At 40.3% G+C, this 25,147-nt stretch overlaps 1 gene segment (V, D, J or C); it reads right to left on the reverse strand.

The window, feature by feature from the left end:
* Window positions 1-662: 662 nt before the first annotated feature.
* On the reverse strand, window positions 663-18,357 carry LOC140497761 (T-cell receptor gamma chain C region DFL12-like). The segment is given in 4 exon segments: window positions 663-1,091; window positions 3,901-3,954; window positions 9,483-9,803; window positions 17,589-18,357. Coding segments are annotated over 4 exon segments (591 nt in total).
* Between the last annotated feature and the right edge of the window lie 6,790 nt (window positions 18,358-25,147).

The raw sequence follows: 25,147 nt of genomic DNA on the forward strand, positions 1-25,147 counted from the left end.
TCCCTCTTAACTCTGATTTATCCTGTTTGTTTCTTGTTTGTACATAGTTGTCTCCCCTTTGGAATGTGAGCTCCTTGTGGAGAGGAGCTGGTTTGTTTTTTCCCCCCTTTGTTTGTATCCCCAGTACATAGCACAGGTGCTGGCACATATTAGGCACTTAACAGATGTTTAATGACTGTCTAACTAACTCATTCCCTACTGGCTTTCTAGCTGGTGCCCTTGAGAAACTCACAGAGAAAGCCCCTCCTTCATTCCCCTGGCTGTACCCAGAGGAACCAAATAAATGGGTGCCATCTGTATCCAGATGTACAAGCAGAAGAAACCACATCAGCCAATTCCAGCTCCAATTTCATATGAAGAATAATACAGGAAAGAATGAGACTTGGAGATAGGAAGACACAAGATCAGACTCTGCCCCCATTACTTTCTAGCTGTGTGACTGACTAAGTCATTGATGATCTGGGAGTCTTTTCTCATCTGCAAATTGGGGTGAATTATACTCACAATACCTCCCTCACTGGGTTGTTGTGAGACTCCAAGGCAGTATTGTGTGTCAAGTACTTTGCACCCCTGAACGTGCTCCACAGAGGTGAGATGTCATCATCCCATCACTGGGTAGCATCGGACTAGGTCGGACCAACAGAGATGACACAGAAAAGAGGGAAATTTAGCGACTTTTTTATTGCGGAGAGGTCTATCAGTAAGGAGGTGCCTAGATATCTAGAGCAAAGCACACAAAAGAACAAAATTTTTACAACCTAAAGTTTCCTCTTTGTCCAACAGATTAAAAGAAACCATCTTGTATTTTCCAAGTTACAACAAAGATGCATTGCTAAGCAAAAAGAAAATGATGAGAATCTATAATGTGGCCACTGGCCACCTGCAGAAGATAACACAGAACACGCAGATAAACTCTCTCCTCTGTGAGAGCTGAAGGGCACCTCAGCGTGCCTACTTTGTGCCTTGGTTCCAAGCCACTCTCTTCTGGTAGAGGAAGAAGAGGGTAATGGTGAAGTAGATGGTACTCTTCACAAGCAGGATCATATAGGTATAAAAGGCTGAAGTGTTGGCAAAATGCAGCTCCTGGAGCTCTAAAATGAGAGAGCGTGGTTAGTGCTGTGTGGCCCTTTAGGAGATATAGGAGCACAAGCATTGGGAGCAGAAGCCCCTGACCCTGGGCTCTGGCAGGGACAGCACCAACGAAAGTGAGCCGTGAAAGGAGACTGGAGAAAGCAGGATATGCTAGGCTACCAGTGTGCTTGTATATTTGCTCAGAACACTTCTTTATGCTACCATTTGTTGGATTCTCTTTTCCTCACTGGGTCTAATTCGGAAGCATACAGCAATATAATAATAATGTTAATAAAAAACTAGCATTTATATCATGTTTTATAAACCCTGAAGTACTGCATAAGTAGGGGCTATTATGCTTTTTATCGTTAATAATAAAAGCAATACTAGTGGATGGAGTCATCCTTCCAGATCTTCTAGAGAATTCCTATGTCAGAGCTGGGAGGGGCCTCAGAGGCCACCTAGGGAAACCCTTCCTTGAACAGGAGTCCCTAAAGTCTTGCAGTTATTAAGCCATGAACTTAGTTTTTTTTTAAATTGATAACTGCATTTCAACACATTCGTTTCCTTTGTAACTCAGCCTCGCACACTTATTAGCTGTGTGATCGTGGGCAGGTAAGTCACTGAATGTGTCTCAGTTTTCTTATCTGTGAAATGGGGATAGCAGTAGCACCTACATCCTAGGGTGGTTGTGAGGGTCAACTGAGATCATTATAAAATGGTTAGCACAATGCCTGGCACATAACGAGTTATTATTTATTAATTTATGCATTTAAAAACATGCTTCTGAGAAGGGACCCCAAACCTTTACCAGCCTGCCCACAGTGCAAAAATGGTAAAGAGCCCTTAATCTACATCATTCCCATCAAATGGTAATCCAGCCTTTGCCTGAAGACCCCAGTAAAGGTGAATCCACTACCTCCCAAGAGAAAAATACTACAGACAATCTCAGTTTTCACCAATCTGAGCCCCTAATTAGAAACTGAGGAACAGGTGAGGAGGAAAGAGCCCTGATCTAGGCTCTAAAGATCTCAGACTGCACCTTTGCACTTGCTAACTTTATGACCACAGTCAACTCAAACTCTTCTGAACCTTACCTTCTGCATCTGTAAAATGGGGATGACGATACTTTTGCTTCTCACCTCATTGGCTTATTGCAAGGAAAGAACGATGTCTAACTGAGATATAACAAGTCCATGGAAATGGGAGTTATTCTCCTCAGAGACAATCAGAAGTTGCATGTGTCTGCTTAAGACAGATTTGTCCACGGCATTGGGAAAGGATCATGTAATTGCAAGGGACTGCCCCTAAAATCCTATGGATCCTTGAATACGCAGCACTATGGTCTGGTGTGGAGGGGTCAAATCTGTGGCCAGTAGCCCACAATACTCCTCAAATCTCCTAAAAAGATCAGGTTAAAATGTAAGTGGGAAATATTTAGCAAAATAAATAAAAATTCAGGAAGACATACATGATGTTGCATCTAAAAACTAAGTCAAAGTGTAGCCCCGAGGGATTTTTAGCCTTGGATTAGTGCCTCCCTATTTGAGTTTGAACCCACAGGTCTGGAGAGAAGACAGTGTTGCAAGTGCAAAACTTTCATTTCAGAGCCGTTCTCGCAGGGTCAGTAGTTGCGGACCATCCCCAGCTGCTGATCCTGCCAGGGCTTTGGCTCATTCCCTCCTCTTCTCTCGTCTGAGGCTGACTTGTTGACCAGATGGGATTGCTGTGAGAACCAATCCTGACTAAAGCTCCAAAAACCCATTGGAAAACACAAATGGGAGGCATTTTTACTGTTACCATTGTCAGCCAGGCCTAGATTGGACACTTGAACTGTGCCCCTCGACCAAAAGTTTTTGTTGATCCTGAGCCAGAGTTTCTGTGGAAGCTTTCATTCTGTGACATTGCTGCATGAATAAGTCACTTCTCATCTCTGGGTCTGTGTCTTCAACCATAAAATGAGGATTTGTACCAGGATGATTCTGAATCCCTTCCCCCTCGAATGGCACATGATTCCATGTAACATGACTGATGTGACAGAGATACTGCCCCATAAATTAGTGCTTAAAGGCAAATAGAGCCGGACTGTTTTCATTGGATTCAGAGGGAATCTTAGATATCATCCCCTTCACCTTCTTCCCATTTTACAATGAGGAAAACAAGAGCTAGGCAAAGGAAGGGACCTAACCAATGTCCTACAGAGAGCAAATGAGGTTTATAAAATGCTTTCCTAAAAATCCCTGTGAGACCAGGTATCAAGGTCCTGATTGTATAGATGGGGAAATTGAGGCTCAGAAAAGCTAAGCAACCTGACAAGCATCAAGCTGTCAGTCTTGTCCAGGATATGACTGCATTTTCCTGACTACAAACACGACATTTTCTCCACTAAGAAGTGGAGACCCAGAGGGCTTCAGTGACTCGACCATGTTCACACACAACTAGTCAGAGCTACAGCTGGGAAACAAGGTCATTAATTCAATTTTTTTTGCCTTGGGTTGACCAAGACCTGGGGTGATTCTTGGGGAAAGGTCTAGGATGCCTCTGTCCTGGACCTCCCAGGCCAGCTGCTTCCCAAGCTCGCATCAGTCAAACACTTCCAATCTTTCTGGCCCCAGAAGCCCTAGATCCTAGACTTTGTACAGTCAGATTATGATACAGAGGAAGTGTCCTTACATAGACAAGCCAGTCTTCCACATATCCCTGCAACATCGGGGGTCTTGTTCTGGATCCCTTGCTTCTATCCCTCCCCCAATCTCCAGAAGTACAAAATTGTGTTGACCATGATAAAGACTCCCTATGACCCAGAAAAGAAGTTATTGGGGATCTTACCTTTCCCAACTTCAGTTTTGTTACACTGATTTGAAGAGTGATTTTCTTTTAAAACTAGGAAAAGGATGAAAACCAGAAAAAAATTTCCATTTAGTTAGCTACACACATATGTTTATGTCCACAGAAAAACATCCATCCAGAGAAAACCATATGATTCTGGAAAGAGTGTTTTCAGGTGGTGCTTTTTTCTATTCTCATTCATTCATTCATTCATTCATTCATTGTACTGAGTTCCATTGAGTTTTGAACATATGGTGGGACTGATGGGCCAAGCAGGTAATATTTAATCAAACAATTAAACAGACAAATTGGTGTCTCCTTCAAGGACTTTGTGTTAGCTCCTTGTATGGATGGTCTGACTCTTTGAATCAAAAAAAATCATTCATTTAGGGAATGGTAGATTCAGTCAATCACCAAACATTTATTAACTGCCTGCCATGTGCTAGAAACTGTGCTGTGTGTAGAGTTGGAAGAGAGCTTGAAGATCACTCAGCCCAGTCAGAACAACAGAGTGCTTGTCTCCTGAGTAAACATGATTCCTGCCAGATGCTAGGACACCACACATGACATCCTTCCTTCAAGGGTTGGAATCAGCCCTTAAGATATTCGATTTCTTGAGTGGAAAGTCACTATCCCTGGTTCGGTTCGTGTGGGCTCCATGATACTGACACAATGAAACTTCTCTTTGAAATGACTTTACATGATGGTTTATGCCCATGGCATTGACTTATCTGCGTACATTGTTCCTGTGGGATGTAAGCTTCTTTAGGGCAGGGATTGTTCAGTCTTCGTGCCCACAGTCCCTGATCAAATCACTCTTGGAAGTCTTGAAGGGAGTAAACCGATGGTTACCCTCTTTCACTCTTACATGATCATTAAATGACTGTTGTTTCCTTAGAATTTAACTTAGGAACCTACTTTAACAATTCAAATCAACAAATATTCGTTGCATTGTTACATGCCATTGGGCGGCTAGAAGTCAACTGAGGCAGACATTTCATTGGGAAAATGCTGAAGCATGCATCCTTCATTTCAATATTTGGCCAGTACACTCCACCAAGCTGACATGGCCACTTGCACTAAAGGGACGCCTTAACATTCATCTAGAACAGTGGTCTTAACCTGGGATCTGTGAACTTATTTTGTCAAAGACGTATATTTCAGTACAGTTGCTTTACTTTGTAATCCTATGTGTTCCATTTCAGGCACTTAACAACATAATTTTGAGAAATGGTCCATAGCCTTCACCAGGCTGCCAAAGGGGTCCATGAATAAAAATAAATTAGAACCGCAGTAACCCAACCTATTTATGTTATGGACAAAGAAACCAAGGTCCAGACAAGTGAAGCAAATTGTCCCAGGTCACAAGTGACAGAGCCAGGATTTGAACCTGGGTCTTCTGCTAGTAAATCAAGCATCCTTCCCATCATCCTGTCCTGCGTGCTGGGCAAGCTTATAGAATTTTGTGTCTCTACACTTGGAAAGTAATCAACAGCAGAGTGACAAGAATGAATGACAAAGGACAAATGGAAGAAATTGTATCAGATTTAAAAAATCAAACTTGATAAGGAAGCCATTTGTTGACCAAGAATGGTCTGGCAGAGTGATTTCCCTTCAAGCAAACATGATATTCTACTAAATTTCTTTGTTTTTTAGGGAGTTTCTTGTGACCTTTTTATCAGTCAATTCATTGAAGTGACAAATGAGATGCATTTAAAAACAATGTCTGGGGATTCTTTGGATGTTTTCATTAAAAACAACTTCCTTGTATAAGGGACACTCAGGGTTGGTTTCCTTGTTGTTTCTGAAAGTCACATCTATGTAAAAAATGGACACCTATGAAAACCAAAGTGGTAAGTACATTTACAAGAATGAGTCACTGGAACCCAAAGGAGAGAACCCAATTCTGAGCCAGTATTCGTGGAAATGACCAGCATTGCCCCTCTCCTTTCCTCATCTCTACTTCAAACTCCTCCTGCCTCTGGGGCTCATAGACTGTGTCTATAGAAAAAAGCCATCGGATTCATTTTATTAGCTAACTAGTCAGCAATCAGACAAAACTGAACCACCTAATGCAGACATTGAATAAAGCTCAGTTTAACGCAATAGAATGAAGAGCAGACATGAGAGTATTATTCAGGCAAAAAGACAAAACCCAACATGATGGTAAAAAAAAAAAAATCCCAACCCTCACAGGCCCAAGGATTGAGGTTAATTTGACGTCAAAGGCCTTGAGTAACTTGAGTGATACATGTGGGTGTGAAACACCTAGATTTCCTCCCTTCACTTTGTGTCTGGGCATAGCAGGAGAAGGTATCATGGGGAAAAATATGAAATTCTGTTAAAAATAGGATTTTGGATATGGAGCATGGATTTGGAACTGGGAGGGACCTCATGCCTCCATTTTTTAGATAAGAAAACTGAGGTCCAGAGATAAGCCTCTTGTGTCATGTAATACTGGTAATAAGAGAGACAGAATTCGAGCTCAAGTCCTCTGACCTCAGAGCCAGTGGACTTTCTACTACATTGTCTCATCCCTTCGAAAGCAGACACAGACTCAACAGACCATTTCTAGTCACTCTTCCCCTCGACACCTAGAGACTTTTCCCCTAAGGCATTTGTCCCACTGTGACAAAAGCGGGAAAGAGTGTAAAGAAAAGACTCCATCTCTCTGCTATGATTAAGCTATTCTCACATTCATTTCAAAAAGTAGATTGTGATGCAATGGGAGGTGGAAACCTTCTGCACTCCTTGGATGTCTCTAACATAGGATAAGGTGGTGTTATTCTGTCTGGTGGGTAAAGGAGCCACCAATCCATTAACAAACATTTATAAAACATCTATTCTATGCCTGTTCACTCTACTGGGCACCAGAGATGTAGAGACAGAGGGAAATCAGGCTCCCAAGGAGCTTGTTATTTATCTGAGAAGCAACATTTAAAAGTTGTATTTTGTTTATGATCCCAAATACCCAGTTTGACAGATCTCACACCAGGGAATCAACCAATTAAAACTGACTGGTGATGATGTATGAGCCACACCACCACCAGGTCTTGGGGTTTGTTACTGAGAATTGTAGGAATTTTATGACCAGAAGAGATAGAAACCAGTATAAGGAGAGGGATTGGACCTGTGATATTATTGACAAGAAAATGCCCAGGGAAGGAAATTTCCCCTGCCAGAGCAGGCTGGCTCCTCTCTGAAACTTACAGTTTGAAAAGTTAATTGATTTGTCCAGAGTCACACGGTCAGTAAAGGTCAGAGGCAACACTGAGCTCAAGTCTTCCTGGCTTCCAAGGCTAGGTCTCCCATGAAGCCACTCTCTCTCAAATATATGCGTATGTATATTATATATATATTATATCTGTTATATATATTATGTATGTGCATGTTATATATGTATACACACAGACGTAGACATATATGTGTGTATATATAGTGATAGGTCCAATGTAGAGATTTTTTTTCCAGTGGAGGGAGGTACCAAAGTATAGCTTGCATGCTATGTACCAGGACCCAAACTCCCCGCTTATTGTTTCATGAACTCACATCTCCATCTTCCTACTTGTCCATCAGCTGCCCCTCGTGACTGAAATGGACTCCCACCTCACCCTTTGAATTTTTGTATTAAAACCTTCCTCGGTCTCCCTCACTGTTGGGGTTCTCTCCCTTCCCTAGTGAGTAGGCATATACTTATAGCCTCCCTTCCACAGAACATAAGCCCCTTGAGGACAAGGGCTATTCTCCATGTTGTCTTTGTATCTCCAGTACTTTGCAAAGTGTCTGATTCATAGTAGTTTCATAGATTGCTTTTGGACTGAAGTGGACTGAATTTCTTCTGATGTTATGAGTTGAGGGTTTGGAGCAACAAACTGCAAAGCAGCTGGGAGTACTAGACATTCCAGTCAGCAAATTCTAATGGTTGATTCCCTGTGGCTGGGATTGTGAGATCTGCCAAGATCCATGTGATCTCCTAACGAAGATATATTTCTACATTTTTTTTCACTTTCTCTTTGGTGTATAAGTGTCCCTGTAATCGGTGATTATGAGCAGGAAGCACCTTGGGAGATTGTCTTGTCTAGTGCAAACTTGGAGTTCTTCTGAGTGGTCTGAAAACCCAAATGTGTACTCAATATACGTTCCGTAGACTAAATGAGCAGTTTGTCTCACATTTAATAAATACAATGACATAAAAATTCTCTTAAATGTCACTGAATTCAGAGCTTTTTCTTATCCTATATTTTGCAGCTCTTAGAACAGTACCTGGCAAATGATAAGTGCTTCATAATTAATGATTTTTTTCAAACCAATGAATTGATAATAAAATGACTCATGTTGAGGTCCTGAAAAATTTGACATCACAAAGGGCCCTTTGTTCCTTGAAAAGGTAGGGAAGATGTTATATCCCTCTACAATCTGAAGATGAGGACACCAAGGTCTGGAGAGGAGCATATAATGAGTAAGTGCTAGAGCTGGGTGCTGAGTCCAGTGCCCTTTGGTCTTTCTATGGATGTAGATGTAGATATACATGTAGATGTAGATGTAGATGTAGATGTAGATGTAGATGTAGATGTAGATGTAGATGTAGATGTAGATGTAGATGTAGATGTAGATGTAGATGTAGATGTAGATGTAGACGTAGATGTAGATGTAGATGTGGATGTGGATGTGGATGTGGATGTAGATGTAGAAGGATGTAGATGCAGATGTAGATGTAGAAGGATGTAGATGAAGTCCCGTGTACTCAGAGGATTTTGCCTTTGCCTTTCCCCCAGAATTTACTGAAACACAATGGGAGGACAGAATCTTGGCCCCACTAGCTTGATGTGCAAATATTTGATATGAGATCTTTGTGCTGAGCTCACATACCAGATGAAAGGATTTATTCTAACATTATGTGAATCTTAGATGTCTCTGCTTTTCTCTTAGTGGTTTGTTTGGATGGAAGATGAAATGTAATGTGGGGGCAAAAACATTAGATATGTTCATGGACTAAAAGGAGGGAAGATTATCAAAAGTCACTCTTTATTGAAGGAAACAAAAGAACTTACTTTGGTATAGGACTCTATGGTCTACCTATGTCTTTTGATGCAACGGTCCCAATCCTGTCTGGTCCTTTCAGTATGGTTATTGACCAGTTAATTCAGTTATAACAATTAGGGGGCTTATCTGTATGTTTTACTTTCTCTGTCTCTGTCTCTCACTGTCTCTGTTTTTGTTTCTCTTTGTCTCTCTTTCTTTCCCCTATCTCCTCCCCCTCTTTTCTCCCTCCTTTCTTCCCTCCCTCCCTCCTTCCTATTCTCTCTCTCACTTTCTGTCTAAATTCCCCCATAAAAATATAAACTCTTTGAAGGCAGGGGCTCTTTGAATTTCTAATTTGTAACTGCAGTATTTAGTATGCTTGACATACTGTAAGTATTTAATGCATTATTGGTGATTGACTTTGGGAGGCTGGGCAGAACTATGAATGACAGTGAGGCCAATTCTTGATTCTGCTAATGGAAAGCCCTTGGAGAGAGAGAAGAGTCAACATGCAGAAATATGGAACTTTGTTTCCCTGCTCCTGAGATCAGGGTACATACCTTCCGAAATTGAAGGAAGACGAACTGCCACAGGTTCTATGCCCGATTCCTCATGTTGGAAGTAGTAGATAAGATTTTTAGGCTGGGTGTCTTCTTGCACAGTCAGCCAACTGACCTGCGAGTATGAACCATTGACCTTAGTGATAGGTCCAAGCTGCGCATCCAGCGAGCGTGACTTCTCATCTTTCCAGTATGTTTTAACGACATTGGGGAAAAAATCCTCCAGCAGGCAAATGTAGGTCCCAGATTTTTTTTTCTCCACTTCTTCCAAAGTAGGGAGAAAAACTATGGATTTTTGTACTTTCTTTTTAATAGCAGAATCTACAGAGAAAACCGAAAAACAAAAAGATATCTATTGGAAAAACTGAAAGGGTAATATTGGTGCCACTAATGCTGGTCAAAGAAAGTTCTGAACCTCAATGCTATTCCAAAGAAAGATGCCCCTTAGGCTTCTTGGGGCACCATTTGTTTTAGACTCACAGAATTTCAAGGTTCAAAAGGACTATAGTAGTCACCTAGTTGAACCTGAAACTGGAAAACTGTTCCCTATATACCATACCCAAATGGTCATCCCGCTGAGGCAGCCACTACTTCTGAAGGCAGTTCCATCTACTTTTGGATGGCTTGAGTTGTTAGAGAGAACTTCCTTATCTTGGGTGGAAATTTGCCTCTTTCCGACTCAGTTCTGCCATATTGGGTCAAGCAGCAGAGCAGGGCAAAACTCTCTTCCAGATGACAACCCGTTATAAACTTTTACCACATTATTTCTGGGTAATCACCAGTTTTGATGAATAGGAAATTGTATAGGAAATCTGGCCTTCAGTATGGGAGATGACATTAAGAAGGGCCATTCTTGTGAACTGACTGACTTGTGTATTTCTTTAGAATTCATCCAGATGTTTTTTCTAGGTGATGCTGAAACCAGTTTTTCTCTTCCTAGACCTAATTCAAATGTCACCTGATTTATTCAATTTTATACAGGATCAAATGCTTGGAAAAGTTTTAACAAACCACATTATGTTGTTGCCAAAGGGAATTTCACATCAGTGTTCAATGTAAGTAAATCAGACTGCAACTTTTGCTTTCAAACATGAATATGGAGCTTTCAAATTCTCAAAAATTCTGGTCAGAAAAAATATTTATAGCAGCTCCTTCTGTGGTGGCGAAGAATTGGACATTGAGAGGATGCCCATCAATTGGAGAATGGCTGAACAAGTATGTGATTATAATGGAAAATTATTGTGTTATGAGAAATGACAAGTAGGATGATTTCAGAAGAACATGGAAAAACTTACAGGAACTCTAATACAAAGTGAAGCAGTATTAGAAGAACATTGTATAAATAATGATACTGTACGATGAAGATGTGTGAATGACTTGGCTATTGTCAGAAACAGAATAAATCAAGACAATGCCAAAGGAGCTCCGATGAAAAATGCTATCCACCTCTAGAGAAAGAACTTGCATTACCTGAATACATACCAGAGCATCCTATTTTTCACTTCTGTTTGAATCTTTTGCACAATATGATAAAGGTGGAAATGTTTTAGGTTATTGCACATGTGTAACCTATATTGGATTGCTTACTATCTCAGGTAGTGGTTAAGAAAGGGAGGGAGGGTTAGAATTTGGAATTCAAAACTTAAAAAACCCCAAATGTTAAAATTAGCTTTTATTGTAAATGAGGAGGAAATAAAATATTATTTTAAAAATTCTGCTCAGTTTCAAAGTTTACATTTTTCTTAATTTTTCACAAGAAAATCATTAGATTATTCAAGAGCATATCATCTCATACTCCTTCCAAAAGTATAAATTATGTCTTAAGTTTGAAAAGCTGCCTTCTCTTGATAAAGCATGCTCTTTCCTCCCACCAGTTGTTTTCCAGAAGAGGGGTTGACTTTATTTTGTATATCATTACCTTGTATTTTGAGATACACATTTACCAGGAATAACATGTTGTGCTTTATCCAAAACATTTCAGAGAAATGATTCGATTGGTCTTTTCAAAATGGCCTTTGCTTTCTGAAGTTTTATGTGAGTTATAGATTTTTCTTGCCTTTTCCTAGGTTGAACTTCACTAATAATTGGGAATTTTCTATGTATTTCAGCATCTTTCAAATACAAATACATTTAATCACTTACTTTACCCTTCAATGCCCACCTTCTCCATTGTTTTGTCTATCCAGCTGGCAATAGGATTGTTCCAGATCCCTACTAATTACAACCTACATTGGGAATGATGAACTGTGAAGAGGCTGATGGATCTGATGCCCTGAGGGCTTCTTGTAAGAACTTATTAAATCATTAGGACTCAATGTGACATCTTAATGGAGCTGCTGCCAGAAGGGTAAAAATAGCCAATGCATTCACCAATATTTCATTAAATTCTTCCACTGAGATCCTACACTGATGCCTCCTCATGTCTCGGGAGGAATTTGACTTCTTAAAATTTGTGCCAGTGGATCACAAGGTCTGGTATATTCCTCCAAGACAGGCACCAAGCTGTGTGTCCACCATCCCCAAATCAGCCGAGCTATGTTTTGTGAAGGTCTTCATAAGTTGCTGATTTGGTGATGAGGACTGGAAAAACTCATAAGTCACATACACTGTAAAACCATACCAGAGTCAAAGGGACTAGAGGAATCAGTTAATTAAATGTGAAGTTTGATTTTTCACCTTAGCCAGTTTTTTTGAGGTTTTTTGTTATCATGCAGACAAGTTCATTAGTTTCATTTCCCAATAAGCTAAAATAATGAAAAGATACAGCAAAATAACAGGGGCTCTCCCCACTCGAGCCATAGTCCTTTACTATGTGTACCCACCCCCTTCAGAACAAGGTGATTTCCCAATTCCCACTAATTTCAGCCATATCCTTATGGCCATCCCTACTGGAAAATAGCCTGCTTTACTTATAGACCTTCAGGACCTGTGGGGTTTTGCTTTCCTAAATGGACCAAACCTCATTTTATGGCTGGGATGCCTAGGAATTGATGGAAACATGACTGAAGCACTTACTTGTCACAATGAGCTTTGTCCCTTCACCAAAGACTTTAACAGATCCCACTGTGGGACAGCCAGCTACAAAAACCACCTAAGGAAGCTCACCCACAGCCAGAGACAGAATCAAGGCACACTGTGGGGCCAAAGGGTGTGTCTCCATGGTATTTTTTCCTGTGTGTATATTCTCCGTAAATTTACCAAACCCCAGCCAAGCTTTCATTGAACCTTAGTTATCCAACTCAGTCATTTGCGCTGAATTCTCCCTATTTCTTTTCTTCTCCTTTCCCCTCTATTCTCTCATTGCTCCTCTAAACAATGCTCATTGCAACTCCACAAAATAAATTTACCGAATCACAGCCATATTTTCAATTAACATTAGTTCTCCAACTTACACTTTAGAGTAGATTCTCTGTAAATTTTGCTTTTCTTCTCTTTTTACCCTCATTCCTTTTGTTACTCCTCTCAAAATACTCCTTTTGATTTTGTGACAGTTTTTCTAATTTATTTGATTGGTTAGAGAACATGTCCACTTTTGCAAAGAACCTCCGAAGACTATCATGTGTCAGTCACTGTGAATGTTCTGACCTTTATTTCTTGATAGTGAGAAAACACCAATGACAAAACACCTGGAGTACTTAGAAAAATTCTGTTTTTGAACTTTTACAAAGTAATATTTACTTTACTGACATAACATTAACAAATATAGAAACACTTCTAGGAAAATATCTTCTCCCAGAAGCAGGTTCCTGGGTCTCCCAGGTGAGTACTTCCATCTTTTTATTTTTTAATTTTGGATTAAAGAGCAAAAACCAAATACAAAACAGAAAAGAAACAAAAACATATCATAAACTTAAATATTGGAAATTAAATACAAAGTAAGAAAGAAAGCAAGTCGTATGCAGGGCAGAGCGTAAAAGAAGATTCAACATATGTAACAATTTTCATTTCACGAAAGCCTTATGATGAATAATACAGTGTTGAGAATTGTCCATCGGTCTTTGCCTCCCTGTGAGTTTTCTTTTGTTCTCTGCCATGAGTTTTTTTGTTCTTTTTTCCCTTCTCCCCAAACCCTCAGAAAGTGACAATAAAGTTTAGATATGTTCTCTCTCTCTCTCTCTCTCTCTCTCTCTCTCTCTCTCTCTCTCTCTCTCTCTCTCTCTCTCTCCATATGTATATGTATATATATATATACATACATATGTAGACATGTACTTTCCCCCAAATATTCTGCACCTCGTCTTTGTTTCTATGTTTGTGCATATCTCTTGTTTCCTATCCCTCCTACCTCCTCTACTTCACTTCTACTCATTACCTTGCCCTCCTATTTATTACTTGCCTACCCTTCTTCAACCATCCCTCCCCATAACCTCCCATTTCCATAAATCTAAACACCTTTTCATACCCCCCTTTTTACCTATTCCCTCACCCTTCCCTCTAAAGATCCCTCCCTTGTCCCCTCCCCCTCCCTATGCTGCTACCGTTTTATTTCCTCTGAATTTAGAAGATTTTTACATTTTTCTAAACATACATTTATTGCTCCTTCTCAAGCCCATTCCCCATGAAAGTAGGTTACTAGAACTACTAACCCTCTTCCCCCATCTAATTTCTCTGTATCAGTTCTTCCTCTTGTGCCTCATTTTTATAAAATAATTACTGTTTTAATTGTTCCTAAATGATTTTACTTTTTAAATTAATATTATAGTTATGTTTCCCCCAATCTTTGTTATTAGCTAACCAATTATTAATAAGAATCTTAAACATATATTTTACATGTATAAAATGTAAACAGCTTAGCCTTGTGAGTCCCTCATAATCAGTCATTGGTATAAATATACTTTATATTTTTTTGGTTCTTATATGTCAAATCTTCTGTTAAGTTCAAGAATTTTTTAGTGAAGTCTTGAAAGTCTGAGAGTTGATCAAATATCCGTATTTTTTTCATTCAGAATAATACTTAACTTGGCTGGAACTCCAGTTTTTTTTTTTACTCTTCTTGTGTTCCAAGACTTGCAGTCCTTTAATGTCTCTGCTTCTAGGTCTTGTGTGGTTCTAATTATGGCTCCATCATATTTAAATTGTTTTCATTTTGATGCTTTTAATATTTTATTCTTCAGCTGGGGATTTCAGAATCTGAGTACGATATTCCTACAAGTTTTCCTCATAGGATCTTTTTAAAGTGGTGATCGAAGGACTTTTTTCTATTTCTACTTTCCCCCTTGTTCTAATGCTTCAGGACAATTTTCTTTAACTATTTCTTGTATGATTGTATCAAGATTCTTTCTGTCAGATCATAACTTTAAGTTAGTTCAATTATTTTTCTATTTTCTCTTCTTGATCTATTCTCCAAATCTGTTGTTCTTCTTATGTTTCACTTTCTCTTCTATAATTATTTTGTGATCTCTTATAATTTCACTGTCTTCCCTTTGCCCAATTCTAATTTTCAAGGTGTCATTTTCTTCCGTGAGAGTCTGGATTTCCTTTTCCTTTCATAACCTTCTGGTTTTTCTTGGATTCTTCTTTTTTTTTTTTTAATTTTTCCTCCATCTCTGTCATTTTGATTTTTAAAGTCTTTGTTAAGATCTTCTATAAATTCTTTTGGGGCAGGTTACTCTTTGGGGGTTTCTTTGCTTCAATATCCTCCTCTGAACATGGTCTCCAGTCATCTCTATTCCCATAATAGCTTTCTATCATTGGATTCTTTCTCCTTTGCCCGTATATTTTTTTCTTGTGGTAATAGCTTAATTTTTGTAATCTCCTCTAACCCTGGGGTATTGGGAAATGGTGCATCTTGCCCCAGAGCTTCAGTGCTGCCCTCTAACTTGGAACCAAAGCCAGTAACCAAACAAAACCAAAACCAACCTCCAGTAAGTGCCAGCAGCCAGACGCTTTCAACTCCCCACTTCTGCACTCACCTGGTGGGTACTGGTTCCTTCTGGCCCCCAGCTCTTCTCCATACAGCTGGGTCTGGCATTCCTTATCAGCAAAGGTTCCCTCAGTCTTCCTGGGCTTATTCACTGTCCAGGGGGTAAAAGTTGAAGATGCTGGAGTGAATTCAGCCTCCCAAACCAACCAACTCCAGGACTTGCAGCTAGTTTGGAGGTGTTTGCTCTTCATGGGGCCAAACCTTGTCCTGGGATTTTGCTTCTGATCTTCTCAAATTGTCCCAGGAAGACCCTGGTCATGCTCCTATCCTTACTTATCTCCTTCCCTAAGGTACTATTTGAACTCTTGTGGGGGACAATCTTCAGAGCTCAGAATTTTATGACCTACTCTGCCATTTTCCCAGAATCCTCTCGAAAAATTCTTTAAACATTGTTTCCTTCCAAGTGGTCAAATGATTTCCAGAGTGGCTATCATCTGAGTGACTTTCTTTTTCACTTCTCCATTTGAAGTCAGGTTGTCCCTGAACCCTCTGTGGAATTCCTGATGCATAACATGAGAGTCAGTGTGATAGAGATGGAAAAGAATTCGGGACCTGGACTGAACAGACTCAGGTTCCAATTCTGCCTTTTACCTATATAAAAGTAAGCTTTCTTGTTATTACCATGAAATTTAGACCTGGAAAGGATCTTTGTAATTGTCTAGACCAGGATTTCTTAACATTTTTTGTGGTTTTATGTTCTGCATCCCTTTGGCAGCAGTTCAGTGAAGTCTATAGGTCCCGTATTGGGATAAAGCTTTTTAAATATATAAATATATAAAGTAAAATGCATAGGAGTACCAGGAAACTAAATGCATTGCAATGCATTGTAGAATTATATACATAGGCATATATGTACACACACATAGAAAGCTAGATACAAGTACATGTATATGCATACACATATACTTATATACACATATACATATATATACATACACATGCATGCATACATACATACATATCCATATCTATATATCTATGTATATCTAAAGTTCACAGTTCTTAGAACCCTTGGCTCTAAAATTCCTTCTTTTTACAGATGAGTTAGCAGAGATAACCTACTCAAAATCACACAAGGGGGAATAAGAGACAGACTTGTGATTTGAACCCAGGTTCCCTGACTCCCAGCAATTTTTAAAAGATATCCAAGAAACATCTGTTAATGGATCACACTTGACTGCCAAACTGTGAAGTTTAACTTTTACACAAAAGTCATCCCCACAGAGTCACTCATTGATCCCTAGATTAAAGGGCCCTTGGTGACCATTTGGCTTGGGGTCAGCAAGCTATGGCTCCCACCCACCACCCTGCTTGCTTTTCTATGGTCTGGAGCTAAGAATGGTTTTTACATTTATGCAAATCTAGGCTAACCCATGACTCCTCTAAGACTTCCCATTAGAACAGAGCCATCAACTGGCCATCCAGCTTTTTTTCTGATGATGTCTAGTGAAGGGGAGCTCACTCCCACCTCATTCCCTTTGGAGCAGTTCTCAGGAGGAAATTCTTCCCAACCTCCATACCAAGGTGGCCTCTTTGCAAACAGCATTTCCCATGGCTTCCTGCTGTGCCTGCTGGGGCCAAACAGAATGCTTCTGATCCCTCTTGAATAGTCATAGGTATGACAGGAAGTAAATTTATGGATATGGTATTTTGTGAATGACCTTTTAAATAAAAGAGAACTTTAAATAATAAAAAAGTCATAGGTAAAAATGTGATGCAGTTAGTTGCATGCGGTCTTGTTTTAACTATTACTGAGATTTTAATGGATGCTGATATTTCCCTAACTTTTCCTTCATATGATAGACTCTTATGCAATCAGTATGAAGCCACAGTGAAGTCAAAGGGACTTTGAAGGAATCGTAGGTGTAAAAACGAGATTGTTTTGCACCTCAGGCAGCATTTACCCAGAGGATTTTATCAGACATATTTCCAAAAATAAAATAGAATGACAACAAAAATGACAGAAAAAATCCTTTGAAGTAACCCAGCATCTCCTCTGAGCCTTGGTGCATTGTCACCATTCTCTCCACAGCAAAATGATTTCCCCACTGCCGCTAACTTCAATCAAGTACTCACTGCCTTCCCACCAGAAATTGTCCCACTTAGTTTGCAAACATCCCAAATGGATCTAGCCTTACTTTTTACCTGGGATTAATTGATGGAAACATGACTGAAGCACTTACTTGTCACAATGAGCTTTGTCCCTTCACCAAAGACTTTAGCAGGTCCCACTGTGGGGCGTCCAGCTACAAAAACCATCTAAGGAGCTCACCCACAGCCAGAGACAGAATCAAGGCACACTGTGGAGCCAAAGAGCTAGTCCGTATATTCTCCATAAATTTACCAAACCTGAGCCAAGTTTTCACTGAACCATAGTTATCCAACCTAAACATTTGCATTGAATTCTCCCTATTTCTTCTCTTTTCCTTTGCCCCTTTATTCTCTCGTTCCTCCTCTAAAACATTCTTTCCAGCTCCACAAATGTTTTTGTAATTCATTTCATTACTTATTAATTGTAATTTAGGGAAAATTTGAGTGTAATTGTGAATTAGGGAATATTTCCATTTTTTTGAGGTGTGAAAAACCTTGGAAGGAAGTTGAATTTTTGTCACAGTAACTGTTTAAAACTTTTTCTTTTTGTGTCAAGGAAGATACTCAAGGATGCAGCTGTTAGAGAAAAAAAATCAAGCTACATTGTCCTTCCAGCTATTCCCTTGGGTGGCAGGGATGTGGGTGGCCAATGCTTAGCACTAAATTTCATAAATGTGAAATGATTCTCCATTTGAGCATTTCGGCTGTCCCTGAATGTTCCAGAGAATTCTGGAAGTGTAAACATTAGCTTGTATTCAAGAAGAGGGTAGTGTCAACTGGAAAAAGCTTTGGAGCCAGAATTAGGAGAGATCTAGATTCAAACCCTGCCTACAAGACATACCAGCCATATGACTGTGGAAAAGCTCCTTTGCTCTTCCAGGACTCAGTTTCCTCATCTGAACAATAGAAATGGTAGAAACTGTTTCACTGTTGAAAAGAACAAATGTAACATTGTATTTAAAATGTTTGACACAGCCCTTCACTGTTTTCTCTACAAATGTTAGTTATCATTTTCACAGAAATCAAACCTGAAAGGGATTACCTGGTCCACTTTCCCATTTTATAGATGATACAACTGAGACACAGAGAGTATTTAAGTGACTCGCCCCAAGGATCTAAAGGTTAGCAGAGCTGGCCTTTGGATACAGGTTCTCTGAACATAAACTCCTTTTTATAAGACTGTGTTCAGAATCCCCATATCGAGTCCTGTCTGACTATCAGCACACAAAGCACAGTGATCTAGTTGTCATGGAACATACCTGTCACAATGAGTTTTGTTCCAGAGCCAAATATGAATTTGCCAGCACAATGACGGAGCCCTTTACAAAATCTATGAATCTAAGAGAGCTCTAAGGATACCCAGCTTCTCAACATTCCTTCCTTCCTCCCCACACTATATCTTCCATTTTCTCATTGAAAATCTCTTCTGTCATTCAAGTCTGCTCTACTACTTTTCAGTGATTATCTAAATCAACTATTCTCAAAGTGTGTTCTAGGGATCCTTGGGGGTCCCCAAGACTATTTCAGGAGGTCTATAAGGTCAAAACTGTTTTTGCAATAATACTAAGAAGATTTCATTTCCATTAGGATAAATAATGATGGGTAGAACCCACATGAATAAGAAATATTGGAGATGGGGTCCTCAATAATTTTTAAGAGTGTAATGGTTACAGGGACCTAAAAGTTTGAGAATTTCTGGCTTTATTCACTGATTCATCCATGCAGTCAGTCAGTGATCCATTCCAGGGATATTTCCTACAACCTTACAGTATGCCAAGCACAGCTGAGATCTGTGCTCCCAAACTGAATATTTCTTCTGTTACTGCCTGAATCATCTTTATGGTGGCTCTTCATTTCTTAAGGAGCCACTCCTGGCTTTCTCTGTACCTTGTTACCTGAATGATTCCATGACATTTGGGTGTTCTGATGGGCCTGAGCAAATAGCTCCAAGACTTAAGTAGCTTGCTTACCTGATTGGATTAAAGATCGCGTTGTAGGTGTCTTTACAAGAACAGAATTCCCTCAGGAGTAACATATTTGGTTAAAATATGACTCCTACTTCAAAAGTTAGATTCTGAATTTCTGAAAATATATTTAAAAGCAAGAGGTAAACAGAATTTCCCTCCTTTCTTTGAAGAGGTGGGAGATTATGGGTGTGGAATATTGTATACATTTTCCAACTGGGTTACTGTGCTGATTTGCTGGGCTAAACCCTCTCTCCTCATCCTGTCCTTTCCCTTCCCCTCCTCTCCTGTTACCAGGGATGTTGCTCTGGAAAGGGGATGTGGAGGGATATTTAGAGAGGAAAGTGATGTAAAGATAAGACAGATCAATGAATTTTTTTAAAAGAAAAGAAAGAGTGAGAGGTGCCCATTCATACAGTTAGAAATAAAAAAAATTATTATTTCTAATAACAAAACCTCACATTTAAATAGTCTTTACATTTGGAGCTCTTTTCATCGAGTAGCTCAGGTGACTTCACAGCAACCCTGGAAAGTGTGTTGTTTTTAACCACATTTTACAGGTCAGGAAATTGAGGCTCAGAGAGATTAAATGACTTAGTCAGGGTCACACAGCCATTTAGTGCCAGGTGGGATTCAGGGTTTCTTGACTCCAACCCCAGAATTCTGGTCATGACACCTTTGCACAAATGTCCACTGACTGTTAGTTTTGAAGACAGGACTTTTCTTTACCAGTTTAGGTAGCGTGAGGGAGTGAAAGGACATTACTCTGAATCTAGTTCCCCCCTGGCCACAATTGTAATCCAATCACAGAACAGAAGCTACTACAGTGAATAACATCCTCTATGGAGAATGCATTTGCTAGCTCTAAAACGCCACTTATCCTTGCATTCTGAAATTGCCATTCTGCTTTCCAGGACAGGGTGGCCAAAGCCTCTGCAGCTCAACAGGAAGTCTGGCTGGGCTTGGTCAGAGCCCCCTGCATGGTTCCCCCTCTCCACCCCACTCTGCCACCCCCTAGTCCATGAGCTCTGCAGAAACCTTGGGGAAGAAAATGGAGTCTGGCAGCCTACCTTCACTGACATCATTTCCCATAAATACAGTGTGTGTGTATGTGTGTGTGTGTGTGTGTGTGTGTGTGTGTGTGTATGTATGTGTATGTGTGTGGTGGATGGATGGGGAATGTCTCCTCACCCTTCAGCTCTCAATGCAGTTTGCTTAACTAAAGCACACTGTCCTTACTTAAGGATCAGAAAGGGGATAAAATCAGTCCTGCTTGATTGTAATTGGTTAGACACAAACCAAGATGAGAGTCAGAAGACCATGGGGGGTTGTTTGGAAGCATGCACCTAGGGGGCAACGGAACAAGGGCTGGATTTGGCCTCAAAGGGCCTGGATTTGAATCATCTGCCATTTATCTGTGTGATGGCAAGTCAAGATACCTTTCAGTTCTTTGAATCAGAGATTTCAGACTAGAAGAGTCCAGCGTCATGCAACATCAAGTCTCACATACTCCCTTTCTTCCTACATTATTCCCCACCTTAATCCTGATCAGTCCTGATCTCCTAAGAGGGCCCCCGACTTTCCTAAGGGGCCCTTTGTCACCTACTTGCTAATAATCTTAGACTTAGTAGAGTACTTATCAAAGGGTGGATTACAGAGTGTCCATCTTCATGGAAGTGTCACCATACAAGGTGCTGAAGCCTTGGTTACTCATCCTCATACGGCCATCCTCATGAGCCTTGACTCTTTAGCCCATGGCAGAATTTGAGGGAGGGTAGTCCTGCTGTCATGCATGAACATTCAACCACATTTTCTGTTGGACCCTCATTCATGTTTATGTAAATTCTACACCTTAAGTGTCTGCCATGGATAAAGGGCACCATGAGTGAAATAAATAGGACAGATACAGCCTCAGCCCTGGGAAAGCTCACTTATCATCGTCTACAGAAAAGTCCTTAAATTCAAAATGCTTAGCTTAGTGCCACTGGTAAATCATTTCATGTTATTCCCATTAAAAAGTTACCTTCCTCTCACTCCCAGGTATGTCTGCTTTACCCTACTTTACACACCACGTGAACATATTGTTCAAAAACATCAATGCCCTCAGGATTAGTCCAGTCTCTTAGGAATTACCAAGATCTGTGTTGGTACAGTGGAAAGAGTATACTGCTTTTGGAGTCAGAAGATCTGGGTTTGAGAGTTCATTTTTTAGCTATGTGACTGTGGGTAAAGTCTCTGAACTTCAGTTTCCTCACTTGTCAAATGAAGACATTAGACTACATGTCCCCTATGTCCCTTTTTAGCTTGAAATTCTATGATCAAATTTTCTGGTAAATGAGGATGATCCTTGTGGAATTGTTGACCTAAGTAGACAAGTGAGGGTTCACGAGAGGAGGACTTTGTCAGCCCTGAAGTCCAAGTGGACACTATTGCTTCCATGAGAAGTGTCTTAATTAGTTTACAAAGCAAACTATTACCTATCCTGCCCACAGAAACTCTAGGTCTTATGCTTTGTGGGCCCTATCTGTTCACAGATGGCACTTGGGATTCCAACTGTGGATTATGACCAGCAATCAAGGAGGCAGGTGTGTGTGTGTGTGTGTTTGTGTGTTTGTGTGTTTGTGTGTTTGTGTGTGTGTGTGTGAATCTGTCTAGTTTAGGTGAAGGCTTTTCCTCTGAAAAGCATTTTAGAAGTTTAGACCTGCCAGGGATTCTCAGAAGTCACTTAAATCCACCTTCTTATTTTACAGAGGAGGAAACTGAACCTCAAAGAGGTGACCTGACTTGTCCAAAATTACCTAAATGGAATATTGCAAAGCCCTAATTCAAACCCAGATCTCAGGACTCCAAAACCAGAGCTTTCCCCGCTGTGTGGTTATGTTCCCTTGAATGGAAGCTCCTGGAAGAAACAGACTGTTTGTCTTTGTATCCCTCCACTGTCTCAGGGCTGGCACATAGTAGGTACTTCCTAAAGATGCATTGAATTGGTTTGAATTCCCCCAGATGTGGGCAAGAGAGAAGAAAGCACTTACCACTCCCAAGAACTATGAGCTGAGTTCCTTCTGTGAAGGTTTTGATCCAGCCTGAGCTATCCACTGATCACCTGCTAAACAAAAACCTCCATGAGCACCACAAGACTTATCCTGGGTTGGGAACATCTAGGAACAAAACTTAAGTAGACAGATTTCCCCAACATCCTCACATTTGTAATGCGGCTGCTTGATCATTGGGCATGTCCAGAGAATTACTGTTCCTTGGAATCTCTGTGATGGCAGGCGAGCCTTCCCGAGAGGCACTGAATGAAATGCACACTCCTAAATAAATGAGCAAGGTCACAGTGTCCTCGTATGGTGCACAGTAAAGACTTCACTTAATGGGGTCTGCAGGGATGAGGAAGATAATAGAAAAAAGAATAAATTTGAATAAAGTAGAAACTGTATAAAATATGAAAATGAAATAGACTGAAGATCCTAGGATGTCTAAGGAAGAAACTTAATAAAGCATCTATTCATTTCACAAGGCATAAACTGAAGCCCGGAGGTGAAGGGGCTTGCCCAAAGTTATATAGATGATGGGTGGCAGTCAGGGTATGAGCTCACTAAATGACACTCAATCTTCACCCTGGCAGAGCCACTAAGTGTGTGTGTGTGTGTGTGTGTGTGTGTGTGTGTGTGTGTGTGTGTATGTAAGGTGGGAGTGTGGGGGAGAGACAGAAAGAAACCACAAAGAACTTTAGAGAAGAGGAGAGGAGACCACATCCGCTCTTAGCCACAGCCAAAGTGGAGCATGGCCACACAGAAAGAAGAAGGTATTTACATGATGGGAAACGGTGGCATGGTCTTAAGTAGACTTCAGTACTCCTGTTCCTTTTCTCAGTGCATGGCCAAATAGGAAGCTGTACCTGCAGCCAAGCTGACAGTTTAACAGGAAGTCTACTGTTTGTGGCTCTCTGGAAGCAGACTCTTGACGTCTGTGCTCTCACATATGGTCAATTACCAAGTTGGGCTCATTTCAGTTCCATGATTTCTCCTCTATCCATCTACTCCTTCCTCCCTCTTCCCATCACCACAAACTGATCTGGGCCTTGAGCGTCTTCAATAGATAGCTACCTCGTTACAGGTCTTCCTCCCTTTACTCTTCTCAAAAGGACCTTGTCCACATTTGGCGCATGGAAGTGACCCATTTGAATGTGAATCCACAGTCACTAGGCTGACCACACACAGAAAATTTACTTCTCTTTTAAAGAAATCTTTGGGTGAGAGATTTGAGGCCTGGAATTTGTACCTCTTTCAGATAAAGAAATTAAAATGTTCTTTCACAGAAGATGGGATTCGAACAATTTCTATAATGCCTCCAGTAACATAATGGAATATTGGAATAATAAAGGAAAATGGAATGCAAAACCTTCAGAATTCTGACCAATGTATTTACCGAACATGGCTTCAGAGGACAGGTGGGTAAAGCAGGCCTCCTACCTCTCTTCTGAGAGATGGGGGATTACTGGTGCAGAGTGAGGTATATACTGTCAAACTAATCCAATTTTCCTTAATTGTACCTTTTGTTAAAAAAAAAAAACCCACAGGGTCAAGTGTTCCCAAAACACAGTTGGGACCACATTAAACCCCCTCTTTAAATAGCTTCAGTCACTTCCTGTCTTTTCTAAAATAAAATTAAAATTTTTTTTTTTGGCATTTAAAACCCATCATGGCCTGAGCTAAGCCTGCTTTTGCAGACATATCACACATGAATGTATTTGTCTTCATGTGTTTGAAAATTCAGGCAAAGTGGCCTCCTTACTGAAAATCCATCTCCCACCTCCATGCCTTTATACTAACTGCTCCAGGACACCTTCCTCCCATCTCCTCCTCTAGGAATTCCTAAGTTTCTTCAAAAGCCAACTGTATTGTCCTATGGAAGGGTTTTTATGAATTCCCTCCCACTACCAGGGCTTCTGACACCCCCAAACTAGATTGTATTTCCTTTTTATAAAAGGCAGGAAGGGCTAAGGGATAGAGAGCTGTCCTCAAAATTAGGAGGGCCTGAGTTCATGTCTCTGACATACTTGACCCTAGGCAATTAATTGAAGCTCCCAGGAACCCAAGAAAGCCTCTAAGTTTCTAGGTTGAGAGGAGGCTCTGGCCTCTATTGATAAGAGTTTCCTCATATAGGAGCTCCTGATAGGACAGAAACCAAAGGTCCAGTCCCTGTCTCATGTTTTGGAAACATTTTTGACTTTCTCACATATATGGACATGTTGCTTCACCCATAGAACATGTGGTCCTTGAGGGGAGGGGAGAGGAGCTTTCATTTTTGCTTCTCTATCCCTAGGACCCACACAATGCCTGGAAGGCACTTTTTCACCCTGGACCTGTGAGATCGTTGTAGGAATCTCCCAGTGAGGAAGACCCTCAACCAATGTAGATGAACATATACTGAAACTTATGATCTTAGAGCGTTTCCTGGGACATTGAGAGGTTAAGAGACTTTGAAGAGAAGATCCCTAATAAATGCTTGTTGATAGATGGAAATGATGTGTTTTTAATATTAGAGAAATACTTTTGAAAAGAAAAGATGATATTGGGAGCATAATTCCCCTCAGAGAATACTAACAGAACATTTTCTCAGTTAAGTTCCTTAATTCTTGTTGTTTCAATTGGATCTGTTGTACAAAAAGGGGAGAATTTATA

This window comes from Notamacropus eugenii, chromosome 3 (genome assembly GCF_028372415.1).
Source record: "Notamacropus eugenii isolate mMacEug1 chromosome 3, mMacEug1.pri_v2, whole genome shotgun sequence".
NCBI classification, from domain to species: Eukaryota; Metazoa; Chordata; class Mammalia; order Diprotodontia; family Macropodidae; genus Notamacropus; species Notamacropus eugenii.